The sequence below is a fragment of the Poecile atricapillus genome (assembly GCF_030490865.1).
Source record: "Poecile atricapillus isolate bPoeAtr1 chromosome 36 unlocalized genomic scaffold, bPoeAtr1.hap1 SUPER_36_unloc_4, whole genome shotgun sequence".
Lineage (NCBI taxonomy): Eukaryota > Metazoa > Chordata > Aves > Passeriformes > Paridae > Poecile > Poecile atricapillus.
In genome coordinates this window covers 1-27,432 of record NW_026708994.1, presented here as the reverse complement: position 1 = coordinate 27,432, position 27,432 = coordinate 1, and the positions used below count along the sequence as shown (strand labels likewise).

Sequence of the window (27,432 nt, the reverse complement as noted above, 5' to 3'; positions counted from 1 at the left end):
TCCTCCCGGAGCGGCCGCCGCCGTCCTCCCGCCCCCGTCCCGCCGCTTCGGCGGCGCCGCCGGACGTCACTTCCTGCCGGCGCGGGCCGGAAGCGAGCGGGCAGCCGCGCGCGGGGCCGGGACCGCGCGGGCAGGTCCGGGGGGTCCCCGCGTGACGTCACGGACGGAAGGCGTGACGTCACCGGGGCCGCGGGGGGGGGGTCAAGGCCGGGGGGGGGCCCGGGGGGTTGGGGGGGGGGGTCGGGGCCTGCGGGAGCCGCAAAGGATCACGGGATGGGGGGGCCTGAGGGGCTTCGGGGGTCCTGGGGGGGTCTGGGGGCGGCGGGAAGGCCTCAGTCGGGGTCTGGGGTCGGTTTGGGGGGTCTGGGGTCAGTCTAGAGGGTCTCGGGGGTCTGGGGGCGGCGGGAAGGCCTCAGTCGGGGTCTGGGGTCAGTTTGGGGGGTCTCGGGGGTCTGGGGGCGGCGGGAAGGCCTCAGTTGGGGTCTGGGGTCAGTCTGGGGGGTCTGGGGTCAGTCTGGGGGGTCTGGGGGTCGGTTTGGGGGGTCTGGGGTCGGTTTGGGGGTGCTGGGGTCAGTTTGGGGGGTCTGGGGTCGGTTTGGGGGGTCTGGGGTCAGTCTGGGGGGTCTGGGGTCAGTCTGGGGGGTCTGGGGTCGGTCTGGAGGGTCCCGGGGTCGGTTTGGGGGGTCTGGGGGGTCTGGGGGTCAGTTTGGGGGGTCTGGGGTCAGTCTGGGGGGTCTGGGGTCAGTTTGGGGGGTCTGGGGTCGGTTTGGGGGGTCTGGGGGTCAGTTTGGGGGGTCTGGGGTCGGTCTGGGGGGTCTGGGGGTCAGTTTGGGGGGGGTCTGGGGTCAGTTTGGGGGGTCTGGGGTCAGTCTGGAGGGTCTGGGGGTCGGTTTGGGGGGTCTGGGGTCGGTTTGGGGGGTCTGGGGGGGGTCTGGGGGGTCGGTCTGGGGGTCCCGGCGCCCCCGTCCCCGCCGTGACCCCCGGTGTCCCCTCAGGATGGGGGACAGCGATGACGAGTACGACCGGCGCCGCAGGGACAAATTCCGGCGGGAACGGAGCGACTACGACCGGTCCAGGGAGAGGGACGAGAGGAGGAGGGACGACTGGAGTGACCGGTGAGAGGGGCCGGAGTGACCGGTGAGAGGGGCCGGAGTGGCCGGAGAGAGGGGCCGGAGTGACCGGTGAGAGGGGCCGGAGCGGCCGGAGAGAGGGGCTGGAGTGACCGGTGAGAGGGGCCGGAGCGGCCGGAGAGGGCACAGAGTGACCAGAGAGGGGCACAGAGTGACCGGTGAGAGGGGCCGGAGTGGCCGGAGAGGGGCCAGAGTGACCGGTGAGAGGGGCCGGAGTGACCGGTGAGAGGGGCCGGAGTGACCGGTGAGAGGGGCCGGAGCGGCCGGAGAGGGGCTGGAGTGGCCGGTGAGAGAGGCACAGAGTGACCAGAGAGGGCACAGAGTGACCAGAGAGGGCACAGAGTGACCAGAGAGGGGCTGGAGTGACCAGAGAGGGCACAGAGTGACCACAGAGGGGCACAGAGTGACCAGAGAGAGGCACAGAGTGACCAGAGAGGGGCTGGAGTGACCAGACAGGGCACAGAGTGGCCAGAGAGGGGCACAGAGTGGCCAGAGAGGGGCACAGAGTGGCCAGAGAGGGGCACAGAGTGGCCAGAGAGGGCACAGAGTGACCAGAGAGGGGCACAGAGTGACCAGAGAGGGGTCGGAGTGGCCAGAGAGGGCACAGAGTGACCAGAGAGGGGCACAGAGTGGCCAGAGAGGGCACAGAGTGACCAGAGAGGGGCACAGAGTGGCCAGAGAGGGCACAGAGTGACCAGAGAGGGGCACAGAGTGACCAGAGAGGGGTCGGAGTGGCCAGAGAGGGGCACAGAGTGACCAGAGAGGGGCTGGAGTGACCAGAGAGGGGCTGGGAAGGGCTGGGGGCACTGGGAGGGGTCCAGCGATCCCAGTTTACCCCAGTTTGGGGTCTGGGGGCACTGGGAGGGGTCCAGTGGCCCCAGTTTACCCCAGTTTGGGGTCCCTGATGCCCGGCTGACCCCACGCAGGGACTGGGAGCGGGGCCGGGAGCGGCGCAGCCGGGATTACCGGGACTACGACCGGACTCGCCGGGAACGCTTCTCGCCCCCCCGGCACGAGCTGAGCCCCCCCCAGAAACGGCTGCGCAGGGACTGGTGAGAGACCCCCAAAACCCCCCAAATCCACCCCAAAACCCCCCAGAAACGGCTGCACAGGGAGAGACCCCCAAAACCCCCCAAATCCACCCCAAAACCCCCCAGAAACGGCTGCACAGGGAGAGACCCCCAAAACCCCCCAAATCCACCCCAAAACCCCCCAGAAACGGCTGTGCAGGGAGAGACCCCCAAAACCACCCCAAAACCCCCCAGAAACGGCTGCACAGGCACTGGAGAGAGACCCCCAAAATCCCCCAAATAAACACCAAAATCTGCCGGATTTTTCCTCGGAGATGACCCCGGAGCGGCCGTTCCACGGCCTCGCTGACCTCCCTGTGGCCGCAGGGATGACCGGGGAACTGACCACTGACCCTCAAACCCCACACTGACCCCCAAACCCTGCAGTGACCCCCCAGACCCCACACTGACCCCCAGACCCCACACTGACCCCCAGACCCCACACTGACCCCCAAACCCCACACTGACCCCCAAACCTCACAGTGACCCCCAAACCCTGCAGTGACCCCCAAACCCCACAGTGACCCCCAAACCCCACACTGACCGCTGTCCCCTGTGGCCGCAGGGATGACCACGGCACTGACCCCTGACCCCCCAGACCCCACACTGACCCCCAGACCCCACACTGACCGCTGTCCCCTGTGGCTGCAGGGATGACCACGGCACTGACCCCTGACCCCCCAGACCCCACACTGACCCCAGACCCCACACTGACCGCTGTCCCCTGTGGCCGCAGGGATGACCACGGCACTGACCCCTGACCCCCCAGACCCCACAGGGACCCCCAAACCCCACACTGACCCCTGACCCCACACTGACCCCCCAGACCCCACACTGACCGCTGTCCCCTGTGGCCGCAGGGATGACCACGGCACTGACCCCTACCACAGCGGCTACGAGCTGCCCTACAGCGGGGGCGGGGCCGGCCCCACCTACGGCCCCCCCCAGACGCCCTGGGGCCCCCACGAGATGCAGCACCAGCTCCTGCAGCACCAGCTGCTGCCCATCCAGGCCAGGTGAGCCCCAAAAACCCCCAAAATCACCCCAAAAACTGACCCGGCACCTGCAGCACCAGCTGCTGCCCATCCAGGCCAGGTGAGCCCCAAAAACCCCCAAAATCACCCCAAAAACTGACCCGGCACCTGCAGCACCAGCTGCTGCCCATCCAGGCCAGGTGAGCCCCAAAAACCCCCAAAATCACCCCAAAAACTGACCCGGCTCCTGCAGCACCAGCTGCTGCCCATCCAGGCCAGGTGAGCCCCAAAAACCCACAAAATCACCCCAAAAACTGACCCGGCTCCTGCAGCACCAGCTGCTGCCCATCCAGGCCGGGCGAGCCCCAAAAACCCACAAAACCACCCCAAAATCGGGATCCCCAACAACAACCCCAAGTTCTCCCATCATCAAAGCCCCTGATGTTGACCCCAAACTGCCCCAAAGAAACCCCAAACTGCCCCAGAGTGACCCCAAACTGCCCCATGGTGACCCCAAACTGCCCCATGGTGACCCCAAACTGACCCCAGACCCCACTGTGACCCCCAGGCTGGGCACCATCGCGGAGGTGGACCTGGGCATGGCCCCCCCGGTGATGGAAATCCCAAATAATGACCCCAAACTGCCCCAGACTGACCCCAAACTGCCCCGTGGTGACCCCAAACTGACCCCAGACCCTGCTGTGACCCCCCAGGCTGGGCACCATCGCGGAGGTGGACCTGGGCATGGCCCCCCCGGTGATGGAAATCCCAAATAATGACCCCAAACTGACCCCAAACTGCCCCAAACTGACCCCAGACCCCACTGTGACCCCCCAGGCTGGGCACCATCGCGGAGGTGGACCTGGGCATGGCCCCCCTGGTGATGGAAATCCCAAATAATGACCCCAAACTGCCCCAAACTGACCCCAGACCCCGCTGTGACCCCCCCAGGCTGGGCACCATCGCGGAGGTGGACCTGGGCATGGCCCCCCCGGTGATGAAGAGCTTCAAGGAGTTCCTGCTGTCTCTGGACGACGCCGTGGACGAGACGGAGGCGGTCAAGCGCTACAACGACTACAAGCTGGATTTCCGCCGGCAGCAGCTGCAGGAATTCTTCCTGGCGCACAAGGACGAGGAGTGGTACGTGCTGGGGGGAGCCTGGGGATGTTCTGCACGCCCCCCAAAAAACATCTCGGCTTCCCAAAAGCGCCGCTGCGTGCTGGGAAAGCGGGGATCCGGAATGATGGTGCCTAAAGGCGGGTGTGTTCCCCAAAAAAAGGGTGTGTTCCCCAAAAAAAGGGTGTGTTCCCCAAAAAAAGGGTGTGTTCCCCAAAAAAAGGGTGTGTTCCCCAAAAAAAGGGTCTGTTCCCCAAAAAAAGGGTGTGTTCCCCAAAAATCTGCGTATTCCCTGAAAAAACAGCACCCCAAAAAAGGGTTGGCAGGCCAAGGAAAGCAGGGGTGTTCCCAAAGAGACGCCGTGTTCCCAAAAATAATTAGAATCCTAAAAGAAAAAAAACCCCACAATTGGCGTTTGGGAAAAAAACGGTGTTGGAGAAATAATGCTGTGCCTCAGGGAAGTTTGGGGTCCAGAAAAAAAAGAATGGGGTTCAAGGAAGATTTGGGTGCCAGAAAAAAATTGGGGTTCAAAAGAAAAATAAAAGTTAGAAAGAAAAAACTGGCAGTCCAGAAAAACATTATATTACCTCCTCACCAAAAAATTGTGCGGAATTAAAAGTGCATCCACTTAAAAGAGTTTTGTGTGGAAAATAAGAATAGAAAGAAAGTTTGCACAGCTCCTTAAAAAGTGTTCTTTTAGAAGACTTGTGCATATAATAAATGGTTTGCACCCAAAAAATTTGATGCAGTTAGAAAAAATTTAAAATTGTAAACATATTTGTGTTTTAGAAGGGATGCTGTATTCCCCTGGAAAAATACCCAAAAGAGAATCTGCAACCAAAAAAAATTGTGTGCTAGAAAATTTCTGTACTTCTCTCTAAAAATGGGTAACACCCCCCCAAAAAATTCTGTCATTCCGAAACGGATTTCCAAAGCAGGGTTTGCATCCCAAAAATGCTTTCATTCCCCAAAAAATGCTCTAATTCCAAAAAAACAATTCTGGACCCCAAAAATCTTCCCCAAACTCGCTCAAAGTGGGGGGGGGGTCTCCCCCTGCCCTGTGGGGTCGCTCAGGTCGGGATTTGGGGTGGATTTGGGGTGGATTTTGGGGCTCTCTCCAGATTTAACGCTTCCCTTCTCTCCCAGCGCCCTCGGGAGCCGGGTTTGGGGTGGATTTGGGGTGGTTTTGGGGCTCTCTCCAGATTTAACGCTTCCCTTCTCTCCCAGCGCCCTCGGGAGCCGGGTTTGGGGTGGATTTGGGGTGGATTTTGGGGCTCTCTCCAGATTTAACGCTTCCCTTCTCTCCCAGCGCCCTCGGGAGCCGGGTTTGGGGTGGATTTGGGGTGATTTTGGGGCTCTCTCCAGATTTAACGCTTCCCTTCTCTCCCAGCGCCCTCGGGAGCCGCGGAGCCGCCGGGCGGGGCAGGCAGAGAGGGCGGGGCCGCGCACAATGCGGCGAGGTCACAGTGCAGGACGCAGCCAGGGACCTTTGTTGTTTTATTTTTGGGGGGGTTTGTGCCAAAAAAGCGGCCGATTTCGGGGCCGGGGTTTTAAAATCGCCGCAGTTTTCGGGGCCCGGCGGACGGCGACGCTCGCGGCGAGTGTAGGTATGGACCCCCCCCCAAACCCCACGGGACACCTGGAACACCTCGGAACGCCCTCAAAGACCCCAGAAACAGCTCAGAATGCCCAGAAACGCCCCAAAACCACCCAGGAAACCCTGAAAACACCCTCAAAAAGCACTTCCAAACACCCCAGAAACAGCCAGAAACGCTCCTGAAAGTCCCCCCAAACCACACCAAAAACGTGCCAAAACACCCCCAAAAAGTTTCAAAAACACTCTCAAAAGGTGCCCAAAGTACACTCAAAATAATGTGAAATCATCTCAAAGCATATCTGAAAACTCCTAAAAATCACAAACCTGTATTTCATAGTTGTTGAAAAACACCCCCAAAAATACAAGAAACGTTTCTAAAAACATCCCTGCAAATGTCTCAAAGCAGCCCCAAAAATGCTCTCAGAAGAGCCTCAAAACCAGCCCAGAACACTCCAAAAACGTGCCAAAAGTCTTGAAACCATAGAAAAGTCACACCCGAAACATTCCCGAGAGCTAAAAAAGCCTCCAAAAATTCCTGAAAACACCTCAAAGCACCTCTGAAAACACCTTCAAAATACCACCCAAAGCAGCGTAGAAACTGCCCCAAAATTCCCCCCAAAAACCCTGAACTCATCTTAGAGCAGCAGAAATCCCCCAAAACCTGAAGCCCCTCTGAGGGGGCTCCGATCTCCCCCAGTTTAGGGGTCACTGGGGGTCCCAGCTGTACCAAACGGGGATCCCCACCCTCCATTTATACCAGACTCGGGGTTCCCCCATAAATTTGGGGTCTCCCCCAAATCCCCGAGACCCGGAGTCCCCCTCCCCAATTCAGGATTTTCCCCATCCCCGCTTGTGTCAGACCGAGGGTTCCCTTCCCTTCCCAAACTCTCCAAACTGGGCTCCCCCCTCCCCAAAAATCCCCGATTCGGGGTGCCCCTCCATAACCCTGCGGGCCCAGGGGGTTGTGAGCGGCCCCCTGAGCCCCGCTTTCCCCGTTTCTCCCCGTTTTTCCCCCGATTCCCAGGTTCCGCTCCAAGTACCACCCGGATGAGGCCGGGAAGCGGCAGCAGGAGGCCCAGGCCGCCCTCAGGAACCGCCTCGGGGTCTTCCTCTACCTCTGGGAGCACGGCTGGTTCGACAACCTGCTCCTGGACATCGACCGTGCCCCCCAAATCATCAAAACCCTCGACGCAGGTACCCCAAAAGCATCCCTGCTATCCCAAAAGCTCCTCTCGGAGCCCTTGGAGGCACCCGCTGGTGGTGGCAGCCTGGAGTTACCCAGGGAATTACCCCCCGACACTCTGAATCACTGCTTACAGCCGCAGAGGCCACCCCAAAGTTCCTTCCTGATGCTCCAAAAATATCCCAAACATCCCGACAATCCCTCCCTGGCACTCCAGAAAAATCCCTTAAAGTGTTCCTGGTCCCCCAGGAACATTTCTGACCTGTTCTTCGGAGTCTTCTTCGGGGTTTCCGACCAATTCTTGGGTGTTTCTTCCCCATTTCCGTGTTTCTTGACCCATTTTTGGGTGTTCTTAACTTATTTCCCTGAGTTTTTTACATATTTTTGGAGGTTTTCAATCCATTTCACAGAGTTACTGAAAACAGAAGCACTGAGGGGAGGAAAGGGCAGGAGAGTGTGAGGGGAGAAAAAGGCGGGAAGGTGTGAGGGGGGGAAAAGGGCGGGAAAGCGTGAGGGGAGAAAAGGGCGGGAAAGCGTGAGGGGAGAAAAAGTCAGGAAAGTGTGAGGGGAGAAAAAGGAAAGTGAGGGGAGAAAAAGGCAGGAAAGTGTGAGGGGAGAAAAAGGAAAGTGAGGGGAGAAAAAGGCAGGAAAGTGTGAGGGGAGAAAAAGGAAAGTGAGGGGGGAAAAAGGAAAGTGAGGGGAGAAAAAGGAAAGTGAGGGGAGAAAAAGGCAGGAAAGTGTGAGGGGGGGAAAATGGAAAGTGAGGGGAGAAAAGGGCGGGAAAGTGTGAGGGGAGAAAAAGGAAAGTGAGGGGAGAAAAAGGCAGGAAAGTGTGAGGGGAGAAAAAGGAAAGTGAGGGGAGAAAAAGGCAGGAAAGTGTGAGGGGGGAAAAAGGAGAATGTTAGGGGAGAAAAAGGCAGGAAAGTGACAGGAGAAAAAGGCAGGAAAATGACAGGAGAAGAAGGTAGGAAAGTGGGAGGGGGGGAAAGTGTGGGGGGAGAGAAAGGCAGGAGAGTGTGAGGGGGGGAAAAGGGCGGGAAAGCGTGAGGGGAGAAAAGGGCGGGAAGGTGTGAGGGGGGAAAAAGGAAAGTGAGGGGAGAAAAAGGAAAGTGAGGGGAGAAAAAGGCAGGAAAGTGTGAGGGGGGGAAAAAGGAAAGTGAGGGGAGAAAAAGGCAGGAAAGTGTGAGGGGAGAAAAAGGAAAGTGAGGGGAGAAAAAGGCAGGAAAGTGTGAGGGGAGAAAAAGGAAAGTGAGGGGAGAAAAAGGCAGGAAAGTGTGAGGGGAGAAAAAGGAAAGTGAGGGGGGAAAAAGGAAAGTGAGGGGAGAAAAAGGAAAGTGAGGGGAGAAAAAGGCAGGAAAGTGTGAGGGGGGGAAAAAGGAAAGTGAGGGGAGAAAAGGGCGGGAAAGTGTGAGGGGGGGAAAAAGGAAAGTGAGGGGAGAAAAGGGCGGGAAAGTGTGAGGGGAGAAAAAGGAAAGTGAGGGGAGAAAAAGGCAGGAAAGTGTGAGGGGAGAAAAAGGAAAGTGAGGGGAGAAAAAGGCAGGAAAGTGTGAGGGGGGAAAAAGGAGAATGTTAGGGGAGAAAAAGGCAGGAAAGTGACAGGAGAAAAAGGCAGGAAAATGACAGGAGAAGAAGGTAGGAAAGTGGGAGGGGGGGAAAGTGTGGGGGGAGAGAAAGGCAGGAGAGTGTGAGGGGGGGAAAAGGGCGGGAAAGCGTGAGGGGAGAAAAGGGCGGGAAGGTGTGAGGGGGGAAAAAGGAAAGTGAGGGGAGAAAAAGGAAAGTGAGGGGAGAAAAAGGCAGGAAAGTGTGAGGGGAGAAAAAGGAAAGTGAGGGGAGAAAAAGGCAGGAAAGTGTGAGGGGGGGAAAAAGGGGAATGTTAGGGGAGAAAAAGGCAGGAAAATGACAGGAGAAGAAGGTAGGAAAGTGGGAGGGGGGGAAAGTGTGGGGGGAGAGAAAGGCAGGAGAGTGTGAGGGGGGAAAAAGGAAAGTGAGGAGAAAAAGGCAGGAAAGTGACAGGAGAGGAAGGTAGGAAAGTGAGGGGGGGAAAAGGGTGTAGAGGGAGAAAAAGGCAGGAGAGTGTGAGGGGAAAAAAGGCAAGAGAGTGTGAGGGGAAAAAAGGGGAGGAGAGTGTGAGGTGGGAAAAAGGGGAGGAGAGTGTGAGGTGGGAAAAAGGAAAGTGAGAGTAGAAAAAGGCAGGAAACTGACAGGAGAAGAAGGCAGGAAAGTGACAGGAGAAGAAGGCAGGAAAGTGACAGGAGAAAAAGGCCAGAAAGTGACAGGAGAAGGTCGGAAAGTGAGAGGGGGAAAAGAGTGTGAGGGGAGAAAAAGGCAGGAGAGTGTGAGGGGAGAAAAAGGCGGGAAACTGTGAGGGGAGAAAAAGGCGGGAAAGTGTGAGGAGGGGAAAAGGTGGTGAAGTGTGAGGGGGAAAAAGGGGAAAGTGTGAGGGGAGAAAAAGGCGGGAAAGTGTGAGGAGGGGAAAAGTCAGGAAATGTGAGCGAATGATGTGGAGGGAGGTCATGAGGGGACACCCATTTCGGAATGTTTCTGATACAATTCCAGGTGGTTTTATTCCAATTTCAGGTATGTTTAATCTATTCTCATGTGGTTGTTACCTGTCTTTTAGTCCTTTAAAGCCAATTTTTGGGTTTTTTTCACCCAATTTTGATTTTTTTTTTTTCTCAATTTTCACATTTTCCCCCATTTCCAACAATGATTAAGATGGAGGGGGGAAAAGGATCCTTCCCCCTCTCAGTTTCTAATCCTATTTTCAGGAATTCCTGGCCCGTTTTTGGGGCGTTTTTAACCCTGCTGTTGGTGTTTGTTCCTGCTGTTTTCTGTGTTTTCCAGCGGTGATTAAGATGGAAGGGGGTACAGAGCACGACCTGCGGATCCTGGAGCAGGAGGAGGAGGAGGAGCGGACAGAAAAGGCCGAAGGCCCCAAAAAGGAGGAGCCGCGGCCACCGGAGCCCCCCGGGAAAGGCCCCCCAGAGCGGCCCGATGGCGATGACAGCACCAAGGTCGGGGGCTTTGGGGTTCCCTGGGGAATTCTGGGGTTCCCTGGGGAATTTTGGCGTCTGCTGGAGTCACTTCGGTCCTTGTGGTCTTTTCTGGGGATCCCTGAGGGGATTTTTCAAGTTTGCTTTTATTCTCAGGGGGTACTTTAGGGTCACCTGGGGGTCTTTTGGGGTGCCCACGGTCTCTTTTAAGGCCCCCTAGGGCTATTTGGGGTCCTTTTTTGCCTCCTGGGGTGTTTTTCGGGGTCTGTTTTTGGGGTTCTTTGGGATCCCTTTTGTCCTTTGGGGTCCTCTTTGACCCCCCCCCCTCCCCACAGGCCGAAGGGGCGGAGCCAGGGGCGGAGCCTGCGGCAGGGGCGGGGCCAGAGGAAGAGGAGGAGGGGCCAGACAAGGGGCCCAAGGCTGAGGACGGTGACAAGGAGGGCGGGGCCAAGGTACGTGGACACGCCCCCAAATGACCACACCCCACAAAGCTCCACCCCCACATCCCTCCAGTAATGCTGATGAGGCCCCGCCCCTCTTCATTAACCACCCCAGCTTATAACGAGCCATGCCCCTTTCTAACGAACCACATCCCTCCCCAAGAGCCCCACCCCATGGAAAGCACCGCCCCTCTACACAAGCCACACCCCTTTAAAGGCCCCTCCCCTTCAGGCACCCTGTAGGCTCCTCCCATCCTCATTAAATCACTTTAAGCCCCACCCCTTCCACCCTGGCCACGCCCCCTGACGCCCCCCCCCCAATGCTGTCCCTGCAGGGGCGGCCACGCCAGCGCAGCCGGGACAGCGAGGACGGGGACAGTGACAGCGGGGACAGCGAGGGGGGGACACGGAGAGCCCCGGGCAAGGACGGTGAGGGGACAGGGAGGGGACACGGAGAGAGGACAGGGGACACGGGGGACAGGGACAGTGAGGGGGGGACACGGAGAGCCCCGGGCAAGGACGGTGAGGGGACAGGGACAGTGAGGAGGGGACACAGAGAGGGGACAGGGACAGTGAGGAGGGGACACAGAGAGGGGACAGGGGACAGGGACAGCGAGGGGGGGACACAGAGAGCCCCGGGCAAGGACGGTGAGGGGACAGGGAAGGGACACGGAGAGAGGACAGGGGACACAGGGGACAGGGACAGTGAGGGGGGGACACGGAGAGGGCACAGGGGCACAGAGAGGGGTCTGGCGGGTTCATGAGGGAACATGGGGGGCCATTCTGGGGGTTTTGGGGTGTGTTCTTTGGGTTGGGGGAATCCCTGAGGTCCTGGCGGGGGTCTGGGGGGTGTTTGGGGTCTCTGAGGGTGTTTGGGGTTGGGGTCTCGGGGGGGGTTTGGGGTTTGGGTCTCTGGGGTGTTTGGGGTCTCTGAGGGTGTTTGGGGTCGCTGGGGGTGTTTGGGGTCTCTGGGGGGGATTGGGGTCTCTGGTGGGGTTTGGGGTTTTGGGGGGTTTGGGGTCTCTGGGGGTGTTTGGGGTTGGGGTCTCTGGGGGGTTTGGGGTTGGGGTCTCTGGGGTGTTTGGGGTCTCTGGGGGGGTTTGGGGTTGGGGTCTCTATGGGGTTTGGGGTCTCTGGGGGGTTTGGGGTCTCTGGGGGGGTTTGGGGTCTCTGAGGGTGTTTGGGGTCTCTGGGGGGTTTGGGGTTGGGGTCTCTGGGGGGGTTTGGGGTCTCGGGGGTGTTTGGTGTTTTGGGGATTTTGGGGCAGGTCTCTGCAGTGTTTTTGGGGTGTCCCCCCTGACCCCAGCCCGTGTCCCCCCCCCCCGTCCAGAGGAGCCCAAGGAGGACAAAGGGCACGGCCAGGACGAGGCCGGGACCCCTCCCCCCACGGCCGCCCCCTCCCCCCCCCAGAAGGGCAAGGAGGGGGTCCCGGGGGGGGTCCCGGGGGGAGCCCCCGAGCCGAAGCCGCGGCCGCTGCACAAGACGTGCTCGCTGTTCATGCGCAACATCGCGCCCAACATCGCGCAGGCCGAGATCGTGGCGGTGAGTGAGGGGCAGGGGGGGCCCGGGGAGGGGCCGGGAGCCCCCCCAGAGCCCCCCCAGAAACGCCCCCTGTGCCCCCCCCCCCCAGCTCTGCAAGCGCTACCCCGGCTTCATGCGCGTGGCGCTGTCGGAGCCGCAGCCCGAGAGGAGGTGAGGGGGTTTAGGGGAGTTTGGGGGGATTTGGGGGGATTTGGGAGAGTTCTGGGGGGAGTTCAGGGGGATTTGGGGGAGTTTTGGGGGATTTGGGGGAGTTTTGGGGGGATTTGGGGGGATTTGGGGGAGTTCAGGGGGGTTTGGGGGAGTTTTGGGGGGATTTGGGGGAGTTCAGGGGGGTTTGGGGGAGTTCTGGGGGGATTTGGGGGAGTTCAGGGGGATTTGGGGGGGATTTGGGGGAGTTCAGGGGGATTTGGAGGAGTTCTGGGGGGTTTGGGGGGGATTTGGGGGAGTTCAGGGGGATTTGGGGGGGATTTGGGGGGAGTTTGGGGGGATTTGGGGGGGATTTGGAGGAGTTCTGGGGGGTTTGGGGGAGTTCTGGGGGGTTTGGGGGAGTTCAGGGGGATTTGGGGGGATTTGGGGGAGTTCAGGGGGATTTGGGGGAGTTCTGGGGGGTTTGGGGGGATTTGGGGGAGTTCAGGGGGATTTGGGGGGGTTTGGGGGGAGTTCTGGGGGATTTGGGGGAGTTCTGGGGGGATTTGGGGGAGTTCTGGGGGGTTTGGGGGAGTTCAGGGGGATTTGGGGGGATTTGGGGGAGTTCAGGGGGATTTGGGGGAGTTCTGGGGGGTTTGGGGGGGATTTGGGGGAGTTCAGGGGGATTTGGGGGAGTTCAGGGGGATTTGGGGGAGTTCTGGGGGATTTGGGGGAGTTCAGGGGGGAGTTCTGGGGGATTTGGGGGAGTTCAGGGGGGAGTTCAGGGGGATTTGGGGGAGTTTTGGGGTTTGGGGGAGTTCAGGGGGATTTGGGGGGGATTTTGGGTGGATTTTGGGGTTTTTTGGGGCTCACAGAGAGGTTTTTTCCCCTCTCAGGTTCTTCAGGAGGGGCTGGGTGGATTTTGGGTGGATTTTGGGGGTTTTTGGGGCTCACAAAGAGGTTTTTTCCCCTCTCAGGTTCTTCAGGAGGGGCTGGGTGGATTTTGGGTGGATTTTGGGGTTTTTTGGGGCTCACAGAGAGGTTTTTTCCCCTCTCAGGTTCTTCAGGAGGGGCTGGGTGGATTTTGGGTGGATTTTGGGTGGATTTTGGGGGTTTTTGGGGCTCACAAAGAGGTTTTTTTCCCCTCTCAGGTTCTTCAGGAGGGGCTGGGTGGATTTTGGGTGGATTTTGGGGGTTTTTGGGGCTCACAAAGAGGTTTTTTCCCCTCTCAGGTTCTTCAGGAGGGGCTGGGTGGATTTTGGGTGGATTTTGGGTGGATTTTGGGTGGATTTTGGGGTTTTTTGGGGCTCTCAGAGGGGTTTTTTCCCCTCTCAGGTTCTTCAGGAGGGGCTGGGTGGATTTGGGGGGGATTTTGTGTGGAATTTGGGGGTTTTTGGGGCTCACAGAGGGGTTTTTTTCCTCTCTCAGGTTCTTCAGGAGGGGTTGGGTGGATTTTGGGTGGAATTTGGGGGTTTTTGGGGCTCACAGAGGGGTTTTTTCCCCTCTCAGGTTCTTCAGGAGGGGCTGGGTGGATTTTGGGTGGATTTTGGGTGGATTTTGGGTGGATTTTGGGTGGAATTTGGGGTTTTTGGGGCTCACAGAGGGGTTTTTTCCCCTCTCAGGTTCTTCAGGAGGGGCTGGGTGACCTTTGACCGCAGTGTGAACATCAAGGAGATTTGCTGGAGCCTGCAGAACATCCGGGTGCGTTTTGGGGAATATTGGGGTGAATTTGACAGATTTTGGGATGTTTTTTGTGTTTTCCCAGCTGCGGGAGTGCGAGCTGAGCCCCGGTGTGACCCGGGCTGGATTTGGGGTGAATTAGGGATGATTTTAGGGTAAATTTGATGGATTTTGGGATGTTTTGTGTTTTCCCAGCTGCGGGAGTGTGAGCTGAGCCCCGGTGTGACCCGGGCTGGGTTTGGGGTGAATTAGGGATGATTTTGGGGTGAATTAGGGATGATTTTGGGGTGAATCTGAGTGATTTTGGGATGTTTTTGTGTTTCCCAGCTGCGGGAGTGCGAGCTGAGCCCCGGGCTGGGTTTGGGGTGAATTAGGGATGATTTTGGGGTGAATCTGAGTGATTTTGGGGTGAATTAGGGATGATTTTGGGGTGAATCTGAGTGATTTTGGGGTGAATCTGAGTGATTTTGGGGTGAATTAGGGATGATTTTAGGGTGAATCTGAGTGATTTTGGGATGTTTTGTGTTTTCCCAGCTGCGGGAGTGCGAGCTGAGCCCCGGAGTGAACCGGGCTGGATTTTGGGGTGTATTAGGGATGATTTTAGGGTGAATTTGATGGATTTTGGGGTATTTTTGTGTGTTCCCAGCTGCGGGAGTGCGAGCTGAGCCCCGGGGTGAACCGGGCTGGATTTTGGGTGTATTTGGGGTGATTTTGGGGTGAATTAGGGATGATTTTAGGGTGAATCTGAGTGATTTTAGGGTGAATTTGATGGATTTTGGGATGTTCTGTGTTTTCCCAGCTGCGGGAGTGCGAGCTGAGCCCCGGAGTGAACCGGGCTGGATTTTGGGGTGAATTAGGGATGATTTTGGGGTGAATTAGGGATGATTTTAGGGTAAATTTGATGGATTTTGGGATGTTTTGTGTGTTCCCAGCTGCGGGAGTGCGAGCTGAGCCCCGGAGTGAACCGGGCTGGATTTTGGGGTGAATTAGGGATGATTTTGGGGTGAATCTGAGTGATTTTGGGGTGAATTTGATGGATTTTGGGGTGTTCTGTGTGTTCCCAGCTGCGGGAGTGCGAGCTGAGCCCCGGGGTGAACCGGGCTGGATTTTGGGGTGAATTAGGGATGATTTTGGGGTGAATTAGGGATGATTTTGGGGTGAATTAGGGATGATTTTAGGGTGAATCTGAGTGATTTTGGGATGTTTTGTGTGTTCCCAGCTGCGGGAGTGCGAGCTGAGCCCCGGAGTGAACCGGGCTGGGTTTGGGGTGAATTAGGGATGATTTTGGGGTGAATTAGGGATGATTTTGGGGTGAATTAGGGATGATTTTAGGGTGAATCTGAGTGATTTTGGGGTGAATTTGATGGATTTTGGGATGTTTTGTGTGTTCCCAGCTGCGGGAGTGCGAGCTGAGCCCCGGCGTGACCCGGGCTGGATTTTGGGGTGAATTAGGGATGATTTTGGGGTGAATTAGGGATGATTTTAGGGTAAATCTGAGTGATTTTGGGATGTTCTGTGTGTTCCCAGCTGCGGGAGTGCGAGCTGAGCCCCGGGGTGAACCGGGACCTGACGCGGCGCGTGCGGAACGTGTCGGGGCTGACGCAGCACCGGCCCGTGGTGCGCCACGACATCAAGCTGGCGGCGCGGCTGGTGCAGGCCCTGGACGCGCGGGCGCGGCTCTGGAGCCCCCCGGGAGCGGCCGCGGCGCCCGAGACCCCCGGGGACGGCGGGGACAGCGCCGGGGACACCGAGCCCCCGCCCGCCGCTGAGCCCGGGGTGAGCCACAGCAGGGGGACAGACACCGGGGGGACGGGGTCCTGTAGGGTGTCACAGTGTCCTGCAAGGTGTCACAGTGTCCCCTGGGGTCCTGCAGGGTGTCACAGGGGGGACAGGGTCCTGCAGGGTGTCCCCAGTGTCCCCTGGGGTCCTGCAGGGTGTCACAGGGGGGACAGGGTCCTGCAGGGTGTCCCCAGTGTCCCCTGGGGTCCTGCAGGGTGTCACAGGGGGGACAGGGTCCTGCAGGGTGTCCCCAGTGTCCCCTGGGGTCCTGCAGGGTGTCACAGGGGGGACAGGGTCCTGCAGGGTGTCCCCAGTGTCCCCTGGGGTCCTGCAGGGTGTCACAGGGGGGACAGGCTCCTGCAGGGTGTCACAGTGTCCCCAGTGTCCTGTAGGGTGTCCCCATGGTGTCCCCATGGTGTCCCCTGGGGTCCTGCAGGGTGTCACAGGGGGGACAGGGTCCTGCAGGGTGTCACAGGGGGGACAGGGTCCTGCAGGGTGTCACAGTGTCCCCATGGTGTCCCCATGGTGTCCCCTGGGGTCCTGCAGGGTGTCACAGGGGGGACAGGGTCCTGCAGGGTGTCACAGGGGGGACAGGGTCCTGTAGGGTGTCACAGTGTCCCCAGTGTCCTGCAAGGTGTCCCCAGTGTCCTGCAAGGTGTCCCCAGTGTCCCCTGGGGTCCTGCAGGGTGTCACAGTGTCCCCAGGGGTTCTGCAGGGTGTCCCCAGTGTCCCCAACGCTGTCCCCAATGCTGTCCCCAGGCGCAGAACCCGGTGCTGCGGCACATCCCCAGTGTCCCCAGCGCTGTCCCCAGTGTCCCCAATGTCCCCAACGCTGTCCCCAACGCTGTCCCCAGGCGCAGAACCCGGTGCTGCGGCACATCCCCAGTGTCCCCAGTGTCCCCAATGTCCCCAATGCTGTCCCCAGTGTCCCCAATGTCCCCACGGCTGTCCCCAGGCGCAGAACCCCGTGCTGCGGCACATCACCGATTACCTGATCGAGGAGGTGAGCGCGGAGGAGGAGGAGCTGCTGGGGCAGGGCCAGGCCCAGGGCCAGGGCCAGGGCCAGGGCGCGGCGCCGGCCGAGGACGCGGCACGCGAGGCCAACCCGGCCGAGGTCACCGTGGAGCGCGACGAGAAACTGCTCAAGGTGGGGCTGTGTCCCCTCTGTGCCGCCCTGAGCGTGTCCCTGTCCCCTGGGTGTCCCATGGGTGTCCCCTGGGTGTCCCCTGGGAGTCCCCAGTGTCCCCAGCATCCCCTGGGTGTCCCCAGTGTCCCCAGCATCCCCTGGGTGTCCCCAGCGTCCCCTGGGTGTCCCCTGGGTGTCCCCTGGGTGTCCCCTGGGAGTCCCCTGGGTGTCCCCAATGTGCCCTGGGTGTCCCCTGGGTGTCCCCAGCATCCCCTGGGTGTCCTCTGGGTGTCCCCTCTCTGCCACCCTGAGCGTGTCCCTGTCCCCTGGGAGTCCCCTGGGTGTCCCCTGGGAGTCCCCTGGGTGTCCCCAGCATCCCCTGGGTGTCCCCTGGGTGTCCCCAACATCCCCTGGGTGTCCCCTGGGTGTCCCCAGTGTCCCCAGCATCCCCTGGGTGTCCCCTGGGTGTCCCCTGGGTGTCCCCTGGGTGTCCCCAGTGTCCCCAAGGTCCCCTGGGTGTCCCCTGGGCGTCCCCTGGGTGTCCCCAGTGTCCCCTGGGTGTCCCCAGCATCCCCTGGGTGTCCCCTGGGTGTCCCCTGGGTGTCCCCAGCATCCCCTGGGTGTCCCCTGGGTGTCCCCTGGGTGTCCCCAGTGTCCCCAGTGTCCCCAACATCCCCTGGGTGTCCCCAGCGTCCCCTGGGTGTCCGCTGGGTGTCCCCTGGGTGTCCCCAGCATCCCCTGGGTGTCCCCAGTGTCCCCTGGGTGTCCCCAGCATCCCCTGGGTGTCCCCTGGGAGTCCCCTGGGTGTCCCTGGGTGTCCCCTGGGTGTCCCCTGGGTGTCCCCAGTGTCCCCTGGGTGTCCCCTGGGTGTCCCCAATGTCCCCTGGGTGTTCCCTGGGTGTCCCCTGGGTGTCCCCTGGGTGTTCCCTGGGTGTCCCCTGGGTGTTCCCTGGGTGTCCCCTGGGTGTCCCCAGTGTCCCCAGCATCCCCTGGGTGTCCCCAGTGTCCCCAGTGTCCCCTGGGTGTCCCCTGGGTGTCCCCTGGGTGTCCCCAGTGTCCCCAGTGTCCCCTGGGTGTGGCAGGTGCTGGACCGGCTGCTGCTGTACCTGCGGATCGTGCACTCTGTGGATTACTACAACACCTCCGAGTACCCCAACGAGGACGAGATGCCCAACAGGTGCGGCATCATCCACGTGCGGGGCCCGCTGCCCCCCAACCGCGTGTCCCACGGCGAAGGTGAGCCCCAAAAACCCCCAAACCACCCCAAAATAACCCTGAACCACCCCAGAATAACCCTGAACCACCCCAAAAACCCCAAAACCACCAAAACCACCCCAAAACCACCCCAAAACCACCCCAAAACAACCCCAAAACCTCCTCAAATCCAACCGCGTGTCCCACGGCGAAGGTGAGCCCCAGAAACCCCCAAAACCACCCCAAAACAACCCCAAAACCACCCCAAAACAACCCCAAAACCACCCCAAAACAACCCCAAAACCTTCTCAAATCCAGCCGTGTGTCCCACGGCAAAGGTGAGCCCCAGAAACCCCCAAAACCACCCCAAAATAACCCTGAACCACCCCAGAATAACCCTGAACCACCCCAAAAACCCCCAAAACCACCCCAAAACCACCCCAACAACCCCAAAACCTCCTCAAATCCAACCGCGTGTCCCATGGCGAAGGTGAGCCCCAAAAACCCCCAAAACCACCCCAAAATAACCCTAAACCACCCCAAAATAACCCTGAACCACCCCAAAATAACCCTGAACCACCCCAAAAAAACCCTAAACAGCCCCAAAAACCCCCTGAACCACCCCAAAACCGCCCCAAAAACCACCAAAACCACCCCAAAACCTCCTCAAATCCAACCGCGTGTCCCACGGCGAAGGTGAGCCCCAGAAACCCCCAAAACCACCCCAAAATAACCCTGAACCACCCCAGAATAACCCTGAACCACCCCAAAAAAACCCTAAACAGCCCCAAAAACCCCCTGAACCACCCCAAAACCTTCTCAAATCCAGCCGTGTGTCCCACGGTGAAGATGAGCCCCAAAATCCCATTTTTACCCCATTTTTGTCAGTTTTATGGGGTTTTTATGGGGTTTTGGGCATTCCCAGTGACCCCAATATCCCATTTTCACCCCGTTTTTGTGGTTTTTATGGGGTTTTTGTCACTCCTGGTGACCCCAATATCCCATTTTCACCCCGTTTTTGTGGTTTTTATGGGGTTTTTGTCACTCCTGGTGACCCCAATATCCCATTTTCACCCCGTTTTTGGTGGTTTTATGGGGTTTTGGGCATTCCCAGTGACCCCAATATCCCATTTTCACCCCGTTTTTGTGGTTTTTACGGGGTTTTTGTCACTCCTGGTGACCCCAATATCCCATTTTCACCCCGTTTTTGTGGTTTTATGGGGTTTTTGTCACTCCTGGTGACCCCAATATCCCATTTTCACCCCGTTTTTGTGGTTTTATGGGGTTTTTGGCATTCCCAGTGACCCCAATATCCCATTTTTACCCCATTTTTGTCATTTTTACGGGGTTTTTGTCACTCCTGGTGACCCTGGTGTCCCCCGCTGGCAGTGGCCGAGTGGCAGCGCGGTTTCGAGGCCCGGCTGGCCCCGATCCCAGTGACCCCAATATCCCATTTTCACCCTGTTTTTGTGTTTTTTACGGGGTTTTTGTCACTCCTGGTGACCCCAATATCCCATTTTCACCCCGTTTTTGGTGGTTTTATGGGGTTCTGACCGTTCCTGCTGTCCCCCGCTGGCAGTGGCCGAGTGGCAGCGCGGTTTCGAGGCCCGGCTGGCCCCAATCCCAGCGACCCCAATATCCCATTTTCACCCCGTTTTTGGTGGTTTTATGGGGTTTTGGGCATTCCCAGTGACCCCAATATCCCATTTTCACCCCGTTTTTGGTGGTTTTATGGGGTTTCTGTCACTCCTGGTGACCGTGGTGTCCCCTGCTGGCAGTGGCCGAGTGGCAGCGCGGTTTCGAGGCCCGGCTGACCCCGATCCCAGTGACCCCAATATCCCATTTTCACCCCGTTTTTGTGTTTTTTACGGGGTTTTTGTCACTCCTGGTGACCGTGGTGTCCCCCCCTGGCAGTGGCCGAGTGGCAGCGCGGTTTCGAGGCCCGGCTGGCCCCGCTGCTGGCCGGCCCCGGCGCGGTGCCCGAGGAGGAGGCGCAGCGCCTCGGCCGCAAGGACCCCGAGCAGGAGCTGGAGAAATTCGTCAGCGCCAACACCCAGGAGCTGGGCAAGGACAAGTGGCTGTGTCCCCTCAGCGGCAAGAAGTTCAAGGTGGGGACATTGGGGACATTGGGGACACTCTGGGGACATTGGGAACACTCTGGGGACACCCTGGGGACATTGGGGACACCCTGGGGACACCCTGGGGACATTGGGGACACCCAGGAGCTGGGCAAGGACAAGTGGCTGTGTCCCCTCAGCGGCAAGAAGTTCAAGGTGGGGACATTGGGGACACTCTGGGGACATTGGGGACACTCTGGGGACACCCTGTGATCATTGGGGACACTCTGGGGGCACTGGGGACACCCTGGGGACACCCTGGGGACATTGGGGACACTCTGGGGACATTGGGGACACTCTGGGGGCATTGGGGACACTCTGGGGACATTGGGGACACTCTGGGGGCATTGGGGACACTCTGGGGACACCCTGGGGATACTGGAGGACAGTGGAGGGTCAATCCCCCAATCCCAATGTCCCCTGGATCCCTCGATGTCCCCTGCTGTCCCCTGCTGTCCCCAATGTCCCCAATGTCCCCAATGTCCCCTGCTGTCCCCACTGTCCCCACTGTCCCCAATGTCCCCAGGGCCCCGAGTTCGTGCGCAAACACATCTTTAACAAGCACGGGGACAAGATGGGGCTGTGTGACCCCGATGTCCCCTGGCTGTCCCTGATCCCCCGATGTCCCCTGCTGTCCCCTGATGTCCCCCAATGTCCCCTGCTGTCCCCAGGGCCCCGAGTTTGTGCGCAAACACATCTTTAACAAGCACGGGGACAAGATGGGGCTGTGTGACCCTGATGTCCCCTGATGTCCCCGATGTCCCCTGATGTCCCCAATGTCCCCAATGTCCCCAGTGTCCCCAATGTCCCCTGCTGTCCCCTGCTGTCCCCAGGGCCCCGAGTTCGTGCGCAAGCACATCTTTAACAAGCACGGGGACAAGATGGGCGCCGTGCGCAAGGAGGTTTTGTTCTTCAACAATTTCCTGATGGACCCCAAGCGCCCGGCCCTGCCCGAGGGCGGCAAAGGCGGCCCCGCCGCGGGCCCCAACGCCGGTCAGTGCCACACCTGTCTCACCTGTGTCACACCTGTGTGTCACCTGTGTCACCTGTGTGTCGCCTGTGTCACCTCCTGTGTCACCTGTCACCTGTGTCACACCTGTGTGTCACACCTGTGTCACCTCCTGTGTCAGCTGTGTGTCACCTGTGTGTCACCTGTGTCACCTGTGTCACACCTGTGTCACCTGTGTGTCACCTGTGTCACACCTGTGTCACCTGTGTGTCATCTGTGTGTCACCTGTGTGTCACCTGTGTGTCACCTGTGTCACCTTCTGTGTGTCACCTGTGTGTCACCTGTGTGTCACCTGTCTCACCTGTGTGTCACCTGTGTCACCTGTGTCACCTGTGTCACACCTGTGTGTCACCTGTGTCACCTCCTGTGTCAGCTGTGTGTTACCTGTGTCACCTGTGTCACCTGTGTGTCACCTGTGTCACACCTGTGTGTCACCTGTGTCACCTCTGTCACCTCCTGTGTCACCTGTGTGTCACCTGTGTCACACCTGTGTCACCTCCTGTGTCACCTGTGTCAGCTGTGTCACCTGTGTCACACCTGTGTCACACCTGTGTGTCACCTGTGTCACCTGTGTGTCAGCTGTGTGTCACCTGTGTCACCTGTGTCACCTGTGTCAGCTCTGTCATCTCCTATGTGTCACCTGTGTCACCTCCTGTGTCACCTCCTGTGTCACCTGTGTCAGCCATGCCACCCTCATTGTTCCTTGGGGACACTTCTGGTGACCCCTGAGTGACCCTGAATGACCTTTGACCCTCCTGAATGACCCCTTTGACCCCTGAGTGACCCCCGAGTGACCTTTGCCCCCCTGAGTGACCCCAAGTGACCCCGTGTCCCCCCGTGTGTCCCCTGTGTGTCCCCCGAGTGACCCCTGAGTGACCCCGAGTGACCTTTGTCCCCCGTGTGTCCCCCGTGTGACCCCCGAGTGACCCCGTGTGACCCCTGAGTGACCCCTGAGTGACCTTTGCCCCCCGAGTGACCCCGTGTCCCCCGTGTGTCCCCAGGGCTGGCTCCGGGGGGGCTCCCGTACCCCCCCCAGTCCCCGCAGGGGCTGCTGCCCTACGGGACCCCCCGGCCCCCCATGCTGGGCTACGGAGGTACCGGGGAAATCGGGGGGAAACCGGGAAAAACTGGGGGAAATCGGGGCATTTTGGGGCATTTCGGGGAAAATCGGGGAAAATCGGGGGGAAAACAGGGGAAAACGGGCAAAATTGGGGAAATTGGGGAAAATCGGGGGAAATCGGGGGAAAACGGGGAGAAATCGGGGGAAAATGGGCAAAATCGGGAAAATCGGGGAAAATCGGGGCATTTTGGGGAAAATCGGGGAAAATCGGGGGAAATTTGGGGCATTTTGGATGAAATTTGGGGCATTTTGTGTGAAATTTGGGGCATTTTGGGTGAAATTTGGGGAAAATTTGGGGCATTTTGGGGAAATTTGGGGAAAATAGGGGCACTTTGGGGAAATTTGGGGCATCTTGGGTGAAATTTGGGGAAAATCGGGGCATTTCGGGGCATTTCAGGGAAAATCGGGGAAAATCTGAGCATTTTGGGGAAAATTGGGGCATTTTGGGGGGAAATTTGGGGCATTTTGGGTGAAATTTGGGGAAAATCGGGGCATTTTGGGGAAATTTGGGGCATTTTGGGGCACTTTGGGTGAAATTTAGGGAGGTTTGGGGGGGGATTGGGATAAATACGGGAGGTTTTGGGGGATTTTGGGGAAAATTGGGGCATTTTTGGGGATTTTGGGAGAAATTTGGGGAAAATTGGGGAGGTTTGGGATAAATATAGGAGGTTTTGGGGCGATTTCGGGGAAAATTGGGGCATTTTGGGGCATTTTGGGTGAAATTTGGGGAGGTTTGGGATAAATAAGGGGGATTTTGGGGATGTTCTGGGGAAGTTTTGGGGGATTTTGGGGTGGTTTGGATGTTTTGGGGTGTTTTGGGGTGTTTTGGGGTGTTTCTGGGTGGTTTTTGGGTGTTTTTGGGGTGTTTTTGGGTGTTTTTGGGGTGTTTTTGGGGTGTTCCTGTGTGTTTTTAACCCCTTTTTGCCCGCAGGGTCCCACCCGTACCCCCCCGGGCCCTACGGGGGTCGCGGCAGCTACGAAACCTTCCGGGGTCAGGGGGGGGCCGGGGGGGGGTACCTGAACAAACCCCGCAGCAGGTGAGCGGGGGGACCCCGGAAACGGGGAAAAAACCCCGAAAATGGGGAAAATACCCCAAAAACGGGATCGGGGACCCCAAAAATGGGATTGGGGACCCCGAAAACGGGGAAAAAAACCCCGAAAACGGGATCGGGGACCCCGAAAACGGGGGAAAAAACCCCAAAATCGGGATTGGGGACCCCAAAAATGGGGGAAAAAACCCCAAAATTGGGATTGGGGACCCTGAAAATGGGGAAAACCCCAAAAACGGGATCGGGGACCCCGAAAACAGGGAAAAAACCCCAGAAACGGGATCAGGGACCCCAAAAATGGGGAAAAAAACCCCGAAACGGGATCGGGGGCCTCGAAAACGGGGAAAAAAACCCCGAAATCGGGATTGGGGACCCCAAAAATGGGGAAAAAACCCCAAAATCGGGATTGGGGACCCCAAAAATGGGGGAAAAAACCCCAAAATCGGGATTGGGGACCCCAAAAACGGGGAAAAAACCCCAAAATCGGGATCGGGGACCACAAAAACGGGGAAAAAACCCCAAAATTGGGGAAGGGGTTTGGCCTTGGAGGGTCCTGATCCGAATTTGGGGGACCCCCACCCAGTTTTGGGGTCCTGTGGTGATTTGGGGGGGTCTGACCCCGATTTTGGGGCGTTCCATCCCAATTTGGGGGCGTTTCAGAGCCCTGGGATGAACCATTCGCTTTTGGGGCGTGGGGAAATTGAGGGGTCCCTTTTTGGGGTGGCTTTGGGGGTCCTGGGTGGGTTTTGGGGTCCGGTCCTTGTTTTGGGGTGCATTTTGGGGGTCTGTTGGGTTCTGTCTGTTTCCTGTCTGTGTTTTTGGGGTCCAGGCAGTTTTTGGGGTGTATTTTGGTTTTTCTCTCTGTTTTTGGGGTGTATTTTGGGTTTTCTCTGTGTTTTTGGGGTGTATTTTGGGGTTCTGTCAGTTTTCGGGGTGTATTTTGGGGTTTTTTCTATTTTTGGGGTGTATTTTGGGGTCCAGGCAGTTTTTGGGGTGTATTTTGGGGTTCTCTCTGTTTTTGGGGTCTATTTTGGGTTTTTTCTGTTTTTGGGGTGTATTTTGGGTTTTTTCTGTGTTTTGGGGTGTATTTTGGGGTCTTTCTGTGTTTTTGGGGTGTATTTTGGTTTTTTTCTGTTTTTGGGGTGTATTTTGGGTTCTGTCTGTTTCCTGTCTGTGTTTTTGGGGTCCAGGCAGTTTTTGGGGTGTATTTTGGTTTTTTCTGTGTTTTTGGGGTGTATTTTGGGGTTCTCTCTGTCTCCTCTCTGTGTTTTTGGGGTCCAGGCAGTTTTTGGGGTGTATTTTGTTTTTTTTCTGTTTTTGGGGTGTATTTTGGGTTTTCTCTGTGTTTTTGGGGTGTATTTTAGGATCCAGGCTGTTTTTGGGCTGTATTTTGGGGTTTTCTCTGTCTCCTGTCTGTGTTTTTGGGGTCCAGGCAGTTTTTGGGGTGTATTTTGTTTTTTTTCGGTTTTTGGGGTGTATTTTGTTTTTTCTCTGTGTTTTTGGGTTCTGTCTGTGTTTTTGGGGTGTATTTTGTTTTTTTTCTGTTTTTGGGGTGTATTTTGGTTTTTCTCTGTGTTTTTGGGGTTCCTGACGCCGCTGTCCCCCCTCCCCAGGATGGTTCGTGGGGACCCCCGGGCCATTGTGGAGTATCGGGACCTGGACGCGCCCGAGGACGTGGATTTCTTCTGACCCCGCCCCTTTTGATACGGCCCCGCCCCCCGGACCCCCCAATAAAGGAGCACCCTCAGCGCCGGGGCCGTTTTGGGGCCAATTCGGGGATTTTTGGGATTTTCGGGATTTTTTGGGATTTTTTGGGATTTTTTTTTTGGGTTTTTTTGAGCGCAATAATGGCGGCGCCACCCCGAGGCCCCGCCCCGTGACGTAATGAAGGCGGGATTGCAACTCGATCGTTTATTGGTTCTCAATGTCGGCGCAGCGGCCAATCAGCGGCGGGATTGAGGCTCGCCCAATCAGGATGCGGGCAGCAGAGGAGGCGGCGCGCCATTGGCTGTCGCCCAGCAACAGCCGTGACGTCAGCGTGACCGCGTTCCCGCGCCCAATCAGCGGCGAGGGCGCGACGGCGCCGTTCTTAAAGGGGCAGCGCCCGCGGGAGACCCGGCGCCGGTGCTGTCCACTTCCGGTCACTCCCGGGGGCCCCGTGTCCACTTCCGGTCACTCCCGGGGGCCCCGTGTCCACTTCCGGTCAATCCCAGTCTGTCCCAATGATTCCAGCCCCTCCCAAACCCTCAAAACCCCTTAAAAAACCCCAAAACCTCTCAAAAAACCCCAGAAATGCCCTTAAAAAAAACCCATAAAAACCCCAAAACCCCATAAAAACCCTTAAAAAAAATCCATAAAAAACCCCAAAACGCCTCAATTCCCCCCAAAACGCCTCAATTCCCCCCAAAACGCCCCTCCCCCTCCCCGCTGCTGCCCCAGCCCCTCCCCCAGGGATTTTTTGGGGCTCTCCGGGGATTTTTGGGGTCCCCCCGGGGGTTTTCAGGCGATTCCCGCTGCCCCCGCCGGGTTTTGGGGTGTTTCAGGGAGGTTTTGGGGTGTTTTGGAGTGTTTTGAGCAGTTTTGGGGTGATTTAGGGTGGTTTTGGGGTGTTTCAGGGCGGTTTTGGGGAGTTTTGGAGTGTTTTGAGCAGTTTTAGGGCAGTTTTAGGGTGGTTTTTGGGTCAGTTTGGGGTGTTTTAGGGTCCCTAGAGGGCCATGGCCGCCCAGCCCAGGATGAGCAGGGACAGTTTGGGGGTTTTAGGGTGGTTTTAGGGTGATTTTGGGGTGTTTTAGGGTGATTTTGGGGTGATTTTGGGGTGTTTTAGGGTGGTTTTGGGGTGGTTTTGGGTCAGTTTTGGGTGTTTTGGGGTCTCTAAAGGGCCATGGCTGCCCATCCCAGGATGAGCAGGGACAGTTTGGGGTGATTTTGGGGTGTTTTAGGGTGATTTTGGGGTGATTTAGGGTGATTTTGGGGTGTTTTGAGCAGTTTTGGGGTGTTTTAGGGCAGTTTTAGGGTCTCTAAAGGGCCATGGCCGCCCATCCCAGGATGAGCAGGGTCCCCCCCAGCGGCGCCGCCCGGTTGAGTTTGGGGTCCCCGGTGAGGCCGTGCAGGTAAAAGGGGGCACAGAAGAGCCCCAGCCCCGCCAGCAGCAGCGACCCGGCCTGGGGAGGAATTGGGGGAAATTGGGGGGAATTCGGGGAAATTCGGGGGGAATTTGGGGAAATTCGGGGGATTTGGGGAAATTCGGGGGGATTTGGGGGGATTCGGGAAGGATTCAAGGAGTTTAGGGGGGATTTGAGGGGGAACCGAGGGGTTTAATGAGGATTTTGGGGGGGATTCGAGGGGTTTAAAAGGGATTTTGGGGGGAATTGGGGGGGTTTAAGGAGGATTTGGGGGGGATTTGGGGGATTTTGGGGGGATTTGTGAGGTTCAAAGTGGGATTTGGGAGAGATTTGAGGGGTTTGAGGAGGGGGAAGAGGATTTTGGGGGATTCAGGGTGATTTAGGGGGATTTGGGGGTTTAAAAGGGATTTTGGGGGGAATTCGAGGGGTTCAAGAGGGATTTGGGGGATTTTGGGGGGATTTTTGGGGTTTAAGGAAGGGGAAGGGGAGCTGGAGGGGATTTGAGGGGTTTAAAGGGGGGTAGAGGGGATTTGGGGGGTCCTGGAGGAGATTTGGGGAAATCTGGAGGGGATTTGGGGAGGTTTTGGGGGGGTTGAGGGGTCCCGAGAGGGCAAAAAGGGGAATTTGGGGGAATTTGGGGGGATTTGGGGGATTTGGGGAATTTGGGGATTTTGGGGGGATTTATGGGGTTTAAGGAAGGGGAAGGGGAGCTGGAGGGGATTTGGGGAGGTTTTGGGGGGGTTGAGGGGTCCTGAGAGGGCAAAAAGGGGAATTGGGGGAATTTGGGGGGATTTGGGGGATTTTGGGGGATTTTGGGAGAAGGGCATGGGATTTAGGGGAGCTGGGAGGGTTTGGGGTGGTCCCAGGGGGGATTTTGGGGTGAATTCGGGTGATTTTGGGGTGAATTCGGGGTGAATTCAGGGATTTTGGGGTGAATTGGGGGGGGTTTAGGGTGAATTTGGGGTGATTTCGGAGTGTTTAGGGGTGAATTCAGGGATTTTGGGTGATTTCGGGGTGTTTTGGGGTGATTTCAGGGTGATTTTGGGGTGTTTTGGGGTGAATTGA

General features: G+C 58.1%; 1 protein-coding gene and 1 long non-coding RNA gene across 2 annotated transcripts; both read left to right on the top strand.

Annotated features, from left to right (window-relative positions):
• SRRT (serrate, RNA effector molecule) lies at positions 1-24,971 on the top strand. Its single transcript, XM_058828492.1, has 20 exons — positions 1-134; positions 996-1,115; positions 2,057-2,182; positions 3,061-3,216; positions 4,126-4,314; positions 6,912-7,081; positions 9,915-10,084; positions 10,399-10,515; positions 10,839-10,932; positions 11,834-12,045; positions 12,134-12,195; positions 13,794-13,872; positions 15,379-15,627; positions 16,586-16,777; positions 17,839-17,992; positions 19,865-20,058; positions 20,901-21,060; positions 22,078-22,170; positions 23,128-23,233; positions 24,859-24,971. The coding sequence occupies exons 2-20, from the start codon at positions 997-999 to the stop codon at positions 24,932-24,934; spliced, it is 2,718 nt and encodes a 905-aa protein (XP_058684475.1). The 5' UTR covers positions 1-134; position 996; the 3' UTR covers positions 24,935-24,971.
• An 869-nt stretch (positions 24,972-25,840) lies between these two features.
• On the top strand, positions 25,841-26,409 carry LOC131574105 (uncharacterized). Its single transcript, XR_009276378.1, has 3 exons — positions 25,841-25,853; positions 25,907-26,006; positions 26,070-26,409. It is a non-coding gene; the product is annotated as an uncharacterized LOC131574105 (long non-coding RNA).
• The last annotated feature ends 1,023 nt before the right edge of the window (positions 26,410-27,432 follow it).

What these genes read in the sequence shown, in the direction of transcription:
- SRRT (XM_058828492.1), top strand. Translation starts at nt 997, where the DNA reads ATGGGGGACAGCGATGACGAGTACGACCGGCGCCGCAGGGACAAATTC. An exon ending in ACAAGGAGGGCGGGGCCAAG is followed by an intron (nt 10,516 to 10,838) that starts GTACGTGGACAC and finishes CTGTCCCTGCAG; the next exon opens with GGGCGGCCACGCCAGCGCAG. An exon ending in GCGACGAGAAACTGCTCAAG is followed by an intron (nt 16,778 to 17,838) that starts GTGGGGCTGTGT and finishes TGGGTGTGGCAG; the next exon opens with GTGCTGGACCGGCTGCTGCT.